Source organism: Vombatus ursinus, unplaced genomic scaffold (genome assembly GCF_900497805.2).
Source record: "Vombatus ursinus unplaced genomic scaffold, bare-nosed wombat genome assembly UNPS02000577.1, whole genome shotgun sequence".
NCBI lineage: Eukaryota > Metazoa > Chordata > Mammalia > Diprotodontia > Vombatidae > Vombatus > Vombatus ursinus.
Genome location: NW_020940355.1, coordinates 21,919,561 through 21,932,034, shown reverse-complemented (window position 1 = coordinate 21,932,034; position 12,474 = coordinate 21,919,561). Strand labels below are relative to the sequence as shown.

The window sequence follows — 12,474 nt, the reverse complement described above, 5'->3', positions numbered from 1 at the left end:
AATAATTCATAGACAATCACCTGTATTAATAAATAAGAGTGAGGTGCTACAGTATTTCAAGTTGTCACAAAATTAGTCAACTTTATGAAAACTCAGTAGAAGAAAAGATGTTTGTAAAATTGTGTGACAATATGTGGATAGAGCACAGAGGATTTCTGTGTTATTGAGAAACAAGATGGCTTTCTCATGCTAAAAGAAGAAATTGTCATTTTCTTAGTTATAATAAAAAATAAAGCAAATTCATTTTATAACAGAAATTTCCTCTTGTAATTTGTATATGTTAGATATTTTTGGAAAACTGACTATTTTAAGAAAAATCAATGCAATCCTTAAATTCATACTCTGATCCAGAAAAGGAAATTAATTGCAAAAGCTAAACTAAGTTTAAAAAGTTAAAGCTCATTACATTTTCCCTTACTATCAAAAATATCAGAAGATTTTATACTGTTTAGTTCAAAACTATAGAGATTCCTTAGGACATTTCTATTTTCTCTACCTTAAAACTAACTGAAATGTATTGGCCCATTTTGCCCAGAAGTGGGAGCAATATGCTAACCCTCTGTCTGTCCCCTGTATGTTTTGCTAATTTTTCCCTAACAGTTACTGAAATTATCCTTGAGACGGAATTGACTTCCCTCAAGAGCTTCATATTATAATAAGGGATACCTATGTATAGGTAGATACATACAAAGAAGATAGAAAATAACTTTGGAGAAGCGACTAGTAAGTAGGGAGATGGAGAAAGGCCTCCTGTCAAAGATGGGATTTGAGCTGAGTGAGACTTGAAGGAAACCAGGAAAACAAGTGAAGACGATGAGGAGGGAGAAGCTCCCAGGTGTGGGGGACAGTCAGTACAAAGGGATGGAAATGGGAGTTGGTGGGTCATGTGTGAGGGACAACAAATAGGTTCATGTAGCTAGATCACAGAGTGCGCAGAAGGGATTAAAGTGTTAGAAATCTGGAAAAGTAGAAAGGGGACAGGTTGTGAAGAGCTCCAAATGCCACTCAGAAGAGTCCATATGATCTGCTAGGTAACAGAGTCATTGGGGTTTGGTGAGTGGTCAGAACATGCTTTAGGAAAATCACTTTTGGTAGCCATGTGAAGGTTGGATTATAGTGGTTTTGAAAAACTTTGAGGGAAGGGAAACCAACTTGAAGCCTGCAGTAGTCCAGGCAAGAAGTAAGGAGGGCCTCAACCAAGGTAGTGGCTGTGTGAGTAGACAGAAGGGACTGCACAAAAGTTGTTTGCATAGATCAAAACCACAAGACTTGGCAACTTAATGGATAAGTGTGGTGAGAGTGATGACCCTGAGGTTGCAAACTAGAATGCCTGGAAAGACCGTGGTGCCCTTAATAAAAATAGTGAAGTTGGGAAGGTGGGAGCTGGGGGGAAAGAAAACGAGTATTGGGCTGTAGATGCCTATCGGTAGTCTAGAATGTCCACCAGGCAGTATAGGTTAGGGCTGGAGGTACAAATCTTAGTTTTGCTTCTTTATCTTACTCACTACATTAATCTTATTCTGCAAATGGAATGAAATAAGACTAATGTAGTGAATAAGATAAACAGCAACTAATTAAGCGCTCATACATCAGGTACTACAGGGCCTATAAAGTGTTTTTCTCTTCATGGAGGTCTAACGTACCTATCCCTCCACGGGGCAAATTGTCTCGCTGGCCAAATTGTTTAGCTGGGCTCCTAGGGTCAGGGCCAGTTCTCCCTTGAATCTCTAGCTGGTTTCCTTCTCTGTTGCCAATGTCACATTCCTTGAAGCTGCTTCTTTCTCTGACTTTCTCTGTGTCCACCTCTCTAGTCAGTATGTGTTTCTGCTCTCACCAGATTTAGGGTCTCCCTTGGTGGAGTACTGCCACTTCACTGGCTCCCAAACTGGAGAGCTCTGCCTTTCGGATGATTACAGTTGCGGACAATCTTTGACAAACCAATGTTCAGACTCCCTTTCTGACTCAGACAAGGAAAACTCCTTCACACTTAATGAAGGAATGACAGTAGGAGATGGCCCTTGAGTTCTGCTCTAACAAAGCCAGGAATTCTAAGAAGCAAAGGCGAAAAGGGCATGGATTCCAGGCCTAGGAGGCATCCTGTACAAAGTCTGGAGATGGAATGTCATATATAGGGAGCAAAAGTAAGTAAGACATTCTCAGGAATGAATGTCTTAGCACTTTATTAACATATGACTTCATTTTCCATTTTCTGCCCATTACTATCTCTGATTTCATCAAGGAAGAGAGGCAGAATTGGTCAGATGGTTAAGTTACTCACACTACAATTAACTGTTCCAAACTTTTTTCATACTCCTCAAGTATCAGCTTTATCGTTCCCTCAATCACCCTACCCCCTCACAAGATGACCTCGCCTCTTACTTTACTAAGATTAAAGCTACTTGACTGAAACTCTCCAAATGTTCTTTTCTACCTACAGATCACACATTCTTCCCTGCCTCAAAATTTCTCTCAACTTAACCTCTCTTCCTTTCCTCCTGGCACATGGGAAAAGGTGGACTTCCTTCTCTTCCCCCAAGCCTAACACTTCAGTCTGTGCTCTTTATCCCATTCCTTTCACTTTCCTTCAGGGCTTTGCTCTACCTCTCTCTAGTATCTTTAATCTTTCCGTCTTCACTGGTTCCTCCTTTTCTGCTTAACTATGATTCATTCAATCAATGACAGTCAGGTGCTGTGCTAGGCCCTGGGGACTGGGAAAGATATAAAAAGAATAAATTCACACAAATACAAAAGTGGGCAGATAGAAGTACTTTAGGGGATGGAACACTAGTAGCTGATGGAGTCATGAAAAACTTTATGTAGAAAGTGGTGCTTGAGCTGAGGCTTGAAGTAAAAGAGTTTTCCGTGACTGGGGTATAGTTCGTGAAAGTCTCAGAAATAGTAGATGGAGTGTCATATGTAAGGGACAGAGGAATGGTAAGATCACAGACTGGAGAGAAAAATGTACAAAGAGCCTGGAAAGATAGGCTGTGGCCAGGTTATGAAAAAGCTTTAAATGCTAATCAGAGGAGTTTGTATTTTCATCCTAGAGGCAATAGGAAGTCACTGGAGTTTACTGACTAGGGGAGTGCCTTCAGACATGTATCTTTAATACTCTATAAAGCAAAACCAAAAGCTTTCCATAGATACTGCTGTTCTAGATTCATGGATTGCCAGAGCTGAAAGGGTACTTAAGAGATCCATTGAGTTTAACCTCTTCATTTTATAGTGAGGAATTTGAGGATCACAAGTTCACACAGGTAGTGACAGAGCTGGAGAGCTAGCCTCTCTCATTTCACTGACAAATGTTTTCGTTTTTCTCTGTGAAAGACTTTCTATTAACTCTCCCCTTCCTATGGAGGTTACCAAGTATCCTTTCTGTCACCAAGTCTAACTTTTCCCTATGCTTTATCCTCTACACGTAATCAGTTGTCAAGTACTGTTTACAGTACCGCCCCTATCAGTCTCCTCACCACTAATTGGCATCTTCTCCTCACATACTGCTCTGGACTATTACAAATACATCCTAACCCCAACCTACTTCAATACCCTTCCCTTTTCAATCCACCCTCCACATTGCTGCCAAAGTTAAATATTCTTTTTTCCCCTACTTAGTAGTATTTTATTTTTTTCCAATGACATGTAAAGATAATATTCAACATTCATTTCTATGATTTTGAGTTTCACATTTTTTCCTACCTCCCTCCTTCCCCTCCCCCTTTCCCAAGATGATGTGCAATCTGATATAGGTTATACATGTACACTCATATTTCCACATTAGTCGTGTTGTAAAAGAAGAATCAGAACAAAAGGGAAAAACCATGAGAAAAGAAAAAACAAAAACTAAACAAACAAAAAAAGAAAATAGTATGCTTCGATCTGCATTCAGACTCCATAATTCTTTCTCTGATTGTGGATAGCGTTTTCCATCATGAGTCTTTTGGAATTGTCTTAGATCACTGTATTACTGAGAAGAGCCAAGTCTATCAAAGTTGATCATTGCACAATGTTGCTGTTACTGAATACAATGTTTTCCTGGTTCTGCTCACTTCACTCAGCATCAGTTCATGTAAATCTTTCCAGGTTTTTCTGAAGTCTGCTTGCTCACCATTTCTCATAGCACAATAGTATTCCATTATATTCATATGCCACAACTTGTTCATCCATTCCCCAATTGATGGGCATCCTCAAAATCTCCAATTCTTTGCCACCACAAAAAGAGCTGCTATAATTATTTTGTATATGTAGATCCTTTCCCCTTTTTTATGATCTCTTTGGAATATAGCCCTAGTAGTGGTATTGCTAGATTAAAGGGTATGTACAGCTTTTTAGCCCTTTGGGCATAGTCAAAGTGAAATATTCGTAAAGTTCAAATCTGATCAAATCACTTTCCTGCTTAAAAAGCTCCTGCAGTTCCCCCGTCTCAAGGATAAGTGCAAACTCTTCTGGCATTTGAAGCACTTTACAATTGGTCTTTGGCCTCCTGTTCCAGTCTTATTTCAAGTGATTCCCTTTGACATACTTATGTTCCAGTCAAACTGGCTTATTTGAGGCTCCCTCTATATGGCATTCCATCTCCAGGCTTTGTACAGGCTGCCTCCTAGGCCTGGAATCCATGCCCTTTTCACCTTTGCTTCTTAGAATTCCTAGCTTCTTAGAGCAGAGCTCAAAGGCCATCTCCTGCACATGGCCTCCCCTAATTCTCCTCATTGTTAGTGTTCTTCCACCATCTGAAAATATCTATCTAGAAAGGGGGAACATAGTAAGCACTTAATAAATGCTTACTGATTGATTGAAGCTACAGAATTAGGTTAGAACAACTCATTAGGACATATTAAATTCTTTTCTGTTTACATATCTACTTTGAGCTGTGGTCAAATGTTAATATGTTTAAAAATGAATTATTATCTCTACTCCTAAATTTGCTTCTTCTGATTCCATGGTGCGTGTGTGCGTGTGTGTGTGAGTGAATATTTCCAATGACCTGATTACCTGCGTTTGAAACCTTGGGCTAATCTTGGGCCTTTCCTTGAACTTCATCTCCAGTTTCTAATAAATTAGCAATTCCTTTCAATTTTCTCATAAATTAGCAATTCCCCTTGAAGCTAACCTTTCTCTATTCATATTGCTACCACTCTAGTTCAAGTCTTCACTGTCTAGGGTATTATCAGAACTTTCTAAGGAGTTTTCTTACCTTCATTCTTTCTTCTTATTTAATACATCCTTCAATTTGCTGCCTTAGTAATTTTATTTCTGCATAAATTTGGTCATATCACACTTCTGCTAAATAACCTCAAGTGGCTTCCCAGTGCCTCTTAAGTGAGATTCAAACTCTGCAGTGTAACAACAATAAAACTAGACAACTAGCATTTATATTGCACTTAAAGATTTGCAAAATGCTTTACCAATTTTCTCATTTTTTCTTTGTAACCTTTGGATGTAGGTACTATTATTATCCCCATTTTCCAAATGAGGAAACTGAGGCAGAGAGAGGTTAAGTGACTTGCCTGGATTCACATTGATGGGGTGCTTGGATGCCTGTGCTTGGACCCCAATTTCTCCCTGGCCTCGGAAACACTATTCCTTTTCCTCCAGCCTAAGGACTCTAACTCATGAGGTGGGCCCAGTGAGGCAAACTATCTCTCCCTGTTACAAGAACATGCTGACCTCTGTAGAATTTCCCTTGTATGAACAGGATTATCTTGTACCAGCAGAACTATCAAGTACTGATGCCCGCAGTTACCATATACAAATCAGAGGTCAAGCTATAGATGTCAATTCCTGAAACTTATCTTGTTACAGATATGATAGACTGAAAATATATCCCTTAGAAACCCTTTCCCCCACCCCCACTCCCCACCCTCGGTTTCTAGTAGTGAATGATGCACTGACCAAGGTTGTATGTTATCACCTAAATAGCACACTTGGCACATAATCCGCTATTTTTCCTATATAAGCTTTGGCACCATTCCTGTTAGGCTGCAAGTTCCCTAATGAGCTCTTCCCACCATGGCAGGTTTCTTGAGAATCCTTGCCTGCTGTATAGTGTAACAATAAATCCTTGCCACCTTGACTTAAAGAATGCTTGAGTTTGTGAATTTGTTCTAGACGACCCTGTCCCATACTGTGGTCCTGGAGGGGTCAAAACTTCTCAGAATGCAACAACCTGACTAGTTTCTGAGGCTTAATTCAAATTCCTATCTCGATGACTTCAGGCCCAGAATTCTATCTAATGTGTTCCCAAAGTAATTTTTTTTTTCCCTGAAGAACTGAGATTCAAACTCAAGTTTCTTTGCTCTAAATCCAGTGTTTTTTATACTACACCATGAGGGACCCATGTGACTAACAATTTTTACCCTAATCTGGGGAAAAATTCAAGTACAGCCTCTAGTAGTGTCTCAGTCTTCTTTCTACTATGAGTACAGATATTACTGTTTTCCTGTTACCAGAAGGATCCCAGTTAAATTCCTAGAGGTCAGGTGCAGAGGCTGGGATGGTTCTGCCATTTTGCATGGAAGGGCAAGGAATGGGATGCTAGGGTAGGGGTTGGCACACAAGAGCAGGCAATAAAGTTAAGCAAAAAGGAGGAAACACTCCCTCCATTCCAGTCATTCTCTGCTCTAAGATTATGTCTTACTCTTGGGGACACCTGATGCATGTGACCTGCAAGATTCTTGGGGAACTGCCAGAAAAAGATGGTTTTGAGTATGAACAGTCTGCTTCTCATCTCCCCCCACTTCTATTAATGAAACTCCAGGGCATATTAGCTGACTTGATAGCTGAGATACATGGATTCATAGTATGTTATAGTCATATTGCAGAAAACAAAACAAAACAAAACAAAATGGTAGCCAAAACTTGAACCAAGACAGAAACCTCTATAACACGTCACTTGAGACTATCTCCTCTGTTCCCAGATGAAGTCCCACATGCAACAGGTTATCCATTAATTTCTTCCCAGGGGCCTACCTGCTTGGATTCACCTGCTTCAGCTTTCACCAAGGGCATACTGAGCCGAAGGGTCAAAGAGAGGAGGGGAAAACAATTCAGTCCCTTGCACCTAGGAACCCATCTCTCCCTCCCTTCCTTTTCTTTCTCTTTCTTCCTTTCTCTTTCCTGTTACAGTACTTGTTTTAGGCTTTTTAAGCAAAATGTCCATACTCCCTTTAACGAGAAACCTCTTTTTCCGTTTACATCATTGAGAAGCGTCCCACGTGCCTTATTACTGTAAATTACCTCCCAGGATTGTAGAGCAAATGGTGGACACGTGTATTAATAAGGATTATTAGAACCTCGGTAATACTGAATTTCCATCACAAGTACGGAAGAGGAGCTTATTTCAACATGGAAAAACCCCAACCACAACTTCCTGCTGAGGAGCAGAGCTCTGGCTTGGTGCGGTCCCAGACCAGGGGTGCCACCTTAAGTCAGTGAACTTGGGGCTTCCCCCTGTCCCCCAACATTTGGGCAACCGTTTTATAACAGGATCGACTTCCTTCGTCATTCTATGTGTTTTGTTTTATGCCTTTCACAGCTTCATTCTAAGAGATCCACGGGCTTTACCAGGACACAGACCAGGGGGAGACCCCGCCTTGCCCCAGCCCGCCTTGCCCCAGCCCCCCACGTCCCCGCCCCGGGTCACCCTGTGGATCCGGCGTGCGTTCGTGTTGTCCCGGAGGATGTCGGGGGAAGCTGGATGCCCCCAGGCCGAGCGTGCCCCCGGCCCCCTCCCCACCTCGGCCCCAGCCCCGGCCCCAGCCCGCTGAGGGTCACCTGTAATTGTAGGAGGTGAACTTGCCGCTCTCTCTCAGCATCACCCGGTAGAGATCTAACACTTGTGCCCGACTGGAGGCTGCCATTTTGGGAGGGGGTGGGGCAGAAAACAAACGGGTCCTTTCCCCGAAGGCCCCACTCGACCGGAGGGGCGGACTCGAGTAAAAACCGGGGTCTATGAGGCGCGAGCTCTGCACCGCTCCGGGGCTGGGGCCGTGTACTCGGCACGGGGCTCGACACTCCTTCTTCACCGGTTCTCCGGCGCCTGCCAGGGCTCTCGAAGGGCTCTAGAGCCCGCCATGTTTTGGAAAAAGAAAACAGGCAGGATCTTGGACAGCTAAGCATGGGGGGAGGCGTGGAAGCCTAGGAAAGTCAAAACATCGGCGGGGATTCACTGCTCCTGCCGGAGCCCCAGCCCAGAGCTGGAGGGCTGTTGAGCTTAAACTTGGAAAGATTAAGTTAGGACTGTTTAGCCGAGGCGCCTTCCCTCTCCCTCCACACCGTCCCTTGGCTCTCTTCTGCTATTTGGTCCATTGCAAGTGTACTGACAATGCAGAACTAGTGAAAATAGGACCCAGCTACGGGATGCGGGGCTAAGGGTGCTGCTTGGTCTCCAGGATTCATGCATGAGTGACAATTGGCTTTTCCAGCTTCTAGAGCTGGGAAAAGGACCTCCTCCTCGCTCGCGTATGACATACGACAAATGAGGAAATTGAGACTCTGGGAGGTTGAGTGATTACACCTGTGGAAAATATCAGGCAGCATGAGTGTCTGTGTGTGGGTGTAGGAGGCAAAAGTATGCCCCAGGTAAAGTAGGTGATGATGCATCACCTTGCTGCAAGCTTTCCTAACTCCTTGTCCCGTTTTCTTATCTATTTTTAGATCCTGTCCCTGGGTTTGAATCTGTGGCCACGTTCAGCTTAAGTATGCCCCTGATGGAAAGCAGTTCCTATACCGAGGGCTGTAGATGAAATATAGGGTTCAAATCTCACTCACGACCTGTATGACATTAGGCAAGCCTGTAGAAGGTAATACTCTGAGCGGATAAGAGAGATGTTTTCAAGTATCTGAAAGTCTGTCAAGTAGAAAAGGGAATAGACTTACTTTGTTTTGCCCTACAGGGCAGAATGAGGTGGAAGTTGCAAAGAGAAAAGTCAGGAAATTCCTCCTTTCTTTTTCCTTTCTTCTTTCATCCCTCCCTTTTCCCCTTCCTTCCTCCCTCCCGTCTTTGCTTCTTCTTCATAATGAGAACTATCCAAAAGTGGAATGGGTTGCCTCAAGTGGTGGTAGAACTCTTCTCTCCTAGTCTTCAAGCAGAACTTGAGCAATTTAGTGAGGTGGTTATACTGGGGGTTCCTTTTTAGATGAGACTTGGACCGCAGAGGCCCTCTCCAACTCAGAATTCTGAGTCATTTCAATGTCTTTGGGCTTCAAGTGCTTCACTTGTCAAATTAAATAGTTGGTCCGGGTTACCACTTCCGACCATAGATCTGTGCCCCTATTATGGAAGTCTAGGGACCAGTTTTAAAACTTGCCAGCCAGTTGTAACAGAATTGCCAATCACACATAACCCTCTAGCCTGCGGGCTTTTAGCTAGCTAAAGCATTGCCTGTAGTCTTAATACATTCCTACCAAAAGCATACTGTTCTTATTGAGTTCAGAGCAGAAAGATGGAGCTCAAGAAGAAGAGCACTGGCAGCACAGGGAGTTGAGGGGTGCATAGTGAAGCTGCTAGGCGAAGGCTCCTTTCTTTATGTTCAGGCATTTTTGAGGACGACTTGTTTTTGGGGCCTTTTAGAAAGGGCCCTCGTAAGTTTCAAGATGGCGGCGCCCAGACTGCACGAGAATTAGCTCTTCAGTGGCTTCAAGTCCGTTTCCATAACCTGCGCCTAAATTACCAGTTTTTGAGATTTCCGGCGTCTGAGTTGTTCTGGGAGAGTGGTTGGTGAGTGCGAAGCTGACCGTCTGGAAGTGTTCATGTGGGTTACTAGCGGGAGTTGGAAATTGGACGTGGATTTTTCTTATCCCAGGAATTCCCTGGGGTTTGTGTTGGCTCTTAGTTCAGGAGTCTTGTCACTTTCGTTTTGTGGGGGAAATGTTAACAGTAAGGTCTGGCTTGGAGGAATTCAGCGCCTTTAAAGAAAAGGTCTTTATTTTTTTAGTTCAAGGAGTCTGCAGGAAGTTCAGAAACGAGGCAGGAAGTGCGGAGAATTCTTCAGGCTTGACGCATAGACACTTGTACCTGTCACCTCCCTAGGAGGTCGTCACACGCATATTCCCACCCCTGTTGACTTTGACTAGTTTCGTGGTGGTTTAACTTTAGACACTGTACCGAAATTATTTCCTTTTCTCTCTCCTGTGAGGATGAATGTGAGCCGAGCTCAAGACCAGGAAGGCCTGGGTCAGTTCTGATCCAAGTGTGGTTGGTTGCAAAGCACTTCACGTGTTTTCAGTTATTACACGAGTGAAATGTCATAGACAAAGACTTGTTGCACAATGTTTTTACACTTCCAAGCAGGAGAATAATTTTCCTTTTCTCTTTTTCCTTCTCCCTTTCTTCCCCTCTAAAATCTCATATTATTTGGTGCCCTTCGTATCAAACACTCTCGATTCACTTTTTGAAGAAAGTGTTCGCGGTGTATACTGTAAGGCTTTTGCCTCTTTTTTTTTTTTTTTAACTTTTGATCCATATTTCCTTATATACCTCACCCTTTCCTATCAACACCTGTGCATAGAAATCACAGTGTGGAAGTATATTTGGATTAAATGTGATGGGTTTGCTCAAATTCTTTATACAGCCTCTGTAAATCAGAACAGAGTTTAGCTCATGAGCTGCATTTATTTTGGTGGTGAACTTTTCACTTGCTCTTGAGGGTTGCAGTGTAAGAAGAATGTTAGTTTTTTAAATCTAAAAAAATGTTAAATGTGAACTGTGTTTGCATAACACAGGATGTAGTAGTGGGGGGGAGGGATGAGCATTTTCATAATACTTACTTATTGCATTTGATCCTCACAACAACCCTGCCAGGTAGGTGTTATTATTGTCCCCATTCTACCTTGAGGAAATTGAGGCTGGGAAAGGACAAGTGACTTGCTTAGGTTCACACAGCTAGTGGTAAGTGCTTGACCCCAGGCCTAACTATTCACTGCCACTTCTCTCTCTCTCATACAGTATCTATCTATATTTCAGATAAAGTGTTCTGTATCAGTCTCATCACCATGAATTGAGAGGCAGTATTCATTTATTTCCCTGTCTCTGGCTACACAGTTTCAAGCATAAGTCCTGTTAGCCAAATTACATATCCAGTACTTTACTGCTTTCTAACCAACATTCACTTATTATGTACTTAATGTTTACAAGGCACTGTGCTATCCCCTGAGGATAGAAATACAAAATGAAAAGCAGTCTCTGCCCTCAAGGAGCTTATATTCTACTTGAGATTCCACATCTGAACTTGTCAGCAAAATTGTAGATATAAAGAATCTGAAATTACAGATTTACACAAATCTTTCACATTGATGTGGAGCTGACTCTGAGTTCTTGAAAGCTATGTCAACAGAGTGTAAGCTCTATGATATTTTAATAGGTTGAAAAAACTTTGAGTACCATCCCAGGTAAAGATGGAGTTTATTGAAACCAGCCTAACTAATGGAGAAGTTCATTGTTACCAAATTGACCACAAAGTAATGAATTCTTTGGCCATAATAACCTATGAATAAAAGACAAATATAAAGTTCCTCTCATTCCACTTCCACGATGACATACTGTTAGATCCACTGAACCACATCAATACTGATATTATTTTAGTAAATGAAGCCTGAAGATAAAAAGAAGTTATTTCTTACATAAAGGGACCTCATAAGTTCTCTTTGGAGAGCCAAACGAGGGAGTTGGTAGATTTTTTTTGATCAGCTACCCAAAAGCAGCATAAAAAATAATTTCATGGGATACTTGGGATATCTTGTGTTGTAGTTCATGATGAATTTTAGCAAAAAGATTCCATGAAAATAATAACTGACATCTATCTAGTACAATTATATTTGAAAAATACTTTGCAAATATCTTGTTTGATCCTTTGATGTATCCTGTGAGGGAGTGACTATTTTCCCATTTTGCAAGTAAAAAAACTAGGCATAGAGAGGTTAGTAAGGTTAAACGAACCTCTTTCTTCTCTTTCCCCTCATTTCCATCATGAGGCCTTTGGAGATGTCTTAGATCCTTGCGTTGCTGAGAACGGTTAAGTCTATCAATATTAGTCATCGCACAACGTGGCTGTTACTGTGTACAATGTTCTCCTGGTTTTGCCTCACTTCACTCAGCATCAGAACATACAAGTCTTTCCAGGTGTTTCTAAAGTCAGCCTGCTCATCATTTCTTATAGCACAATAGTATTCAATTCCATTCATATATCACAACTTGTTCAGCCATTCCCCAATTGATGGGCATCCTCTCAATTTCCAATTCTTTGCCACCACAAAAAGAGCTGCTATAAATTTTTTTGTACATGTACAAGGATCCTTTTCCCATTTGTATGATCTCTTTGGGATACAGCCCTAGAAATGCTGTTGCTGGGTCAAAGGGTATACACATTTTTATAGCCCTTTGGGCATAGTTCCTAATTGCTCTCCAAAATGGTTTACTCATTTCACAACTCCACCAGCAATGCATTAGTGTTTCAATTTTCCCACATCTTCTCCAACATT

General features: G+C 42.0%; 2 protein-coding genes across 7 annotated transcripts in view; one reads left to right on the top strand and one right to left on the bottom strand.

Moving 5' to 3' along the window:
• LYRM4 (LYR motif containing 4) overlaps positions 1 to 8,057 on the bottom strand; it is a 206,765-nt gene extending 198,708 nt beyond the window's left edge. The window contains exon 1 of one of the 4 annotated variants that reach the window (XM_027873008.1): positions 7,771 to 8,057. In XM_027873008.1, the coding sequence (XP_027728809.1) occupies positions 7,771 to 7,856 (86 nt within the window). In that variant the 5' untranslated portion in view covers positions 7,857 to 8,057. The remainder of the gene's footprint in view (positions 1 to 7,770) is intronic. The other 3 variants (XM_027873096.1, XM_027873256.1, XM_027873173.1) reach the window with 3 other exon arrangements.
• A 1,527-nt stretch (positions 8,058 to 9,584) lies between these two features.
• The window catches only part of FARS2 (phenylalanyl-tRNA synthetase 2, mitochondrial), a 611,417-nt gene continuing 608,527 nt past the window's right edge, over positions 9,585 to 12,474 (top strand). For all 3 annotated transcript variants that reach the window (XR_003569237.1, XM_027863884.1, XM_027863784.1), the window contains exon 1: positions 9,585 to 9,715. The gene's annotated coding sequence lies outside the window, so the exon portion shown is untranslated. The remainder of the gene's footprint in view (positions 9,716 to 12,474) is intronic.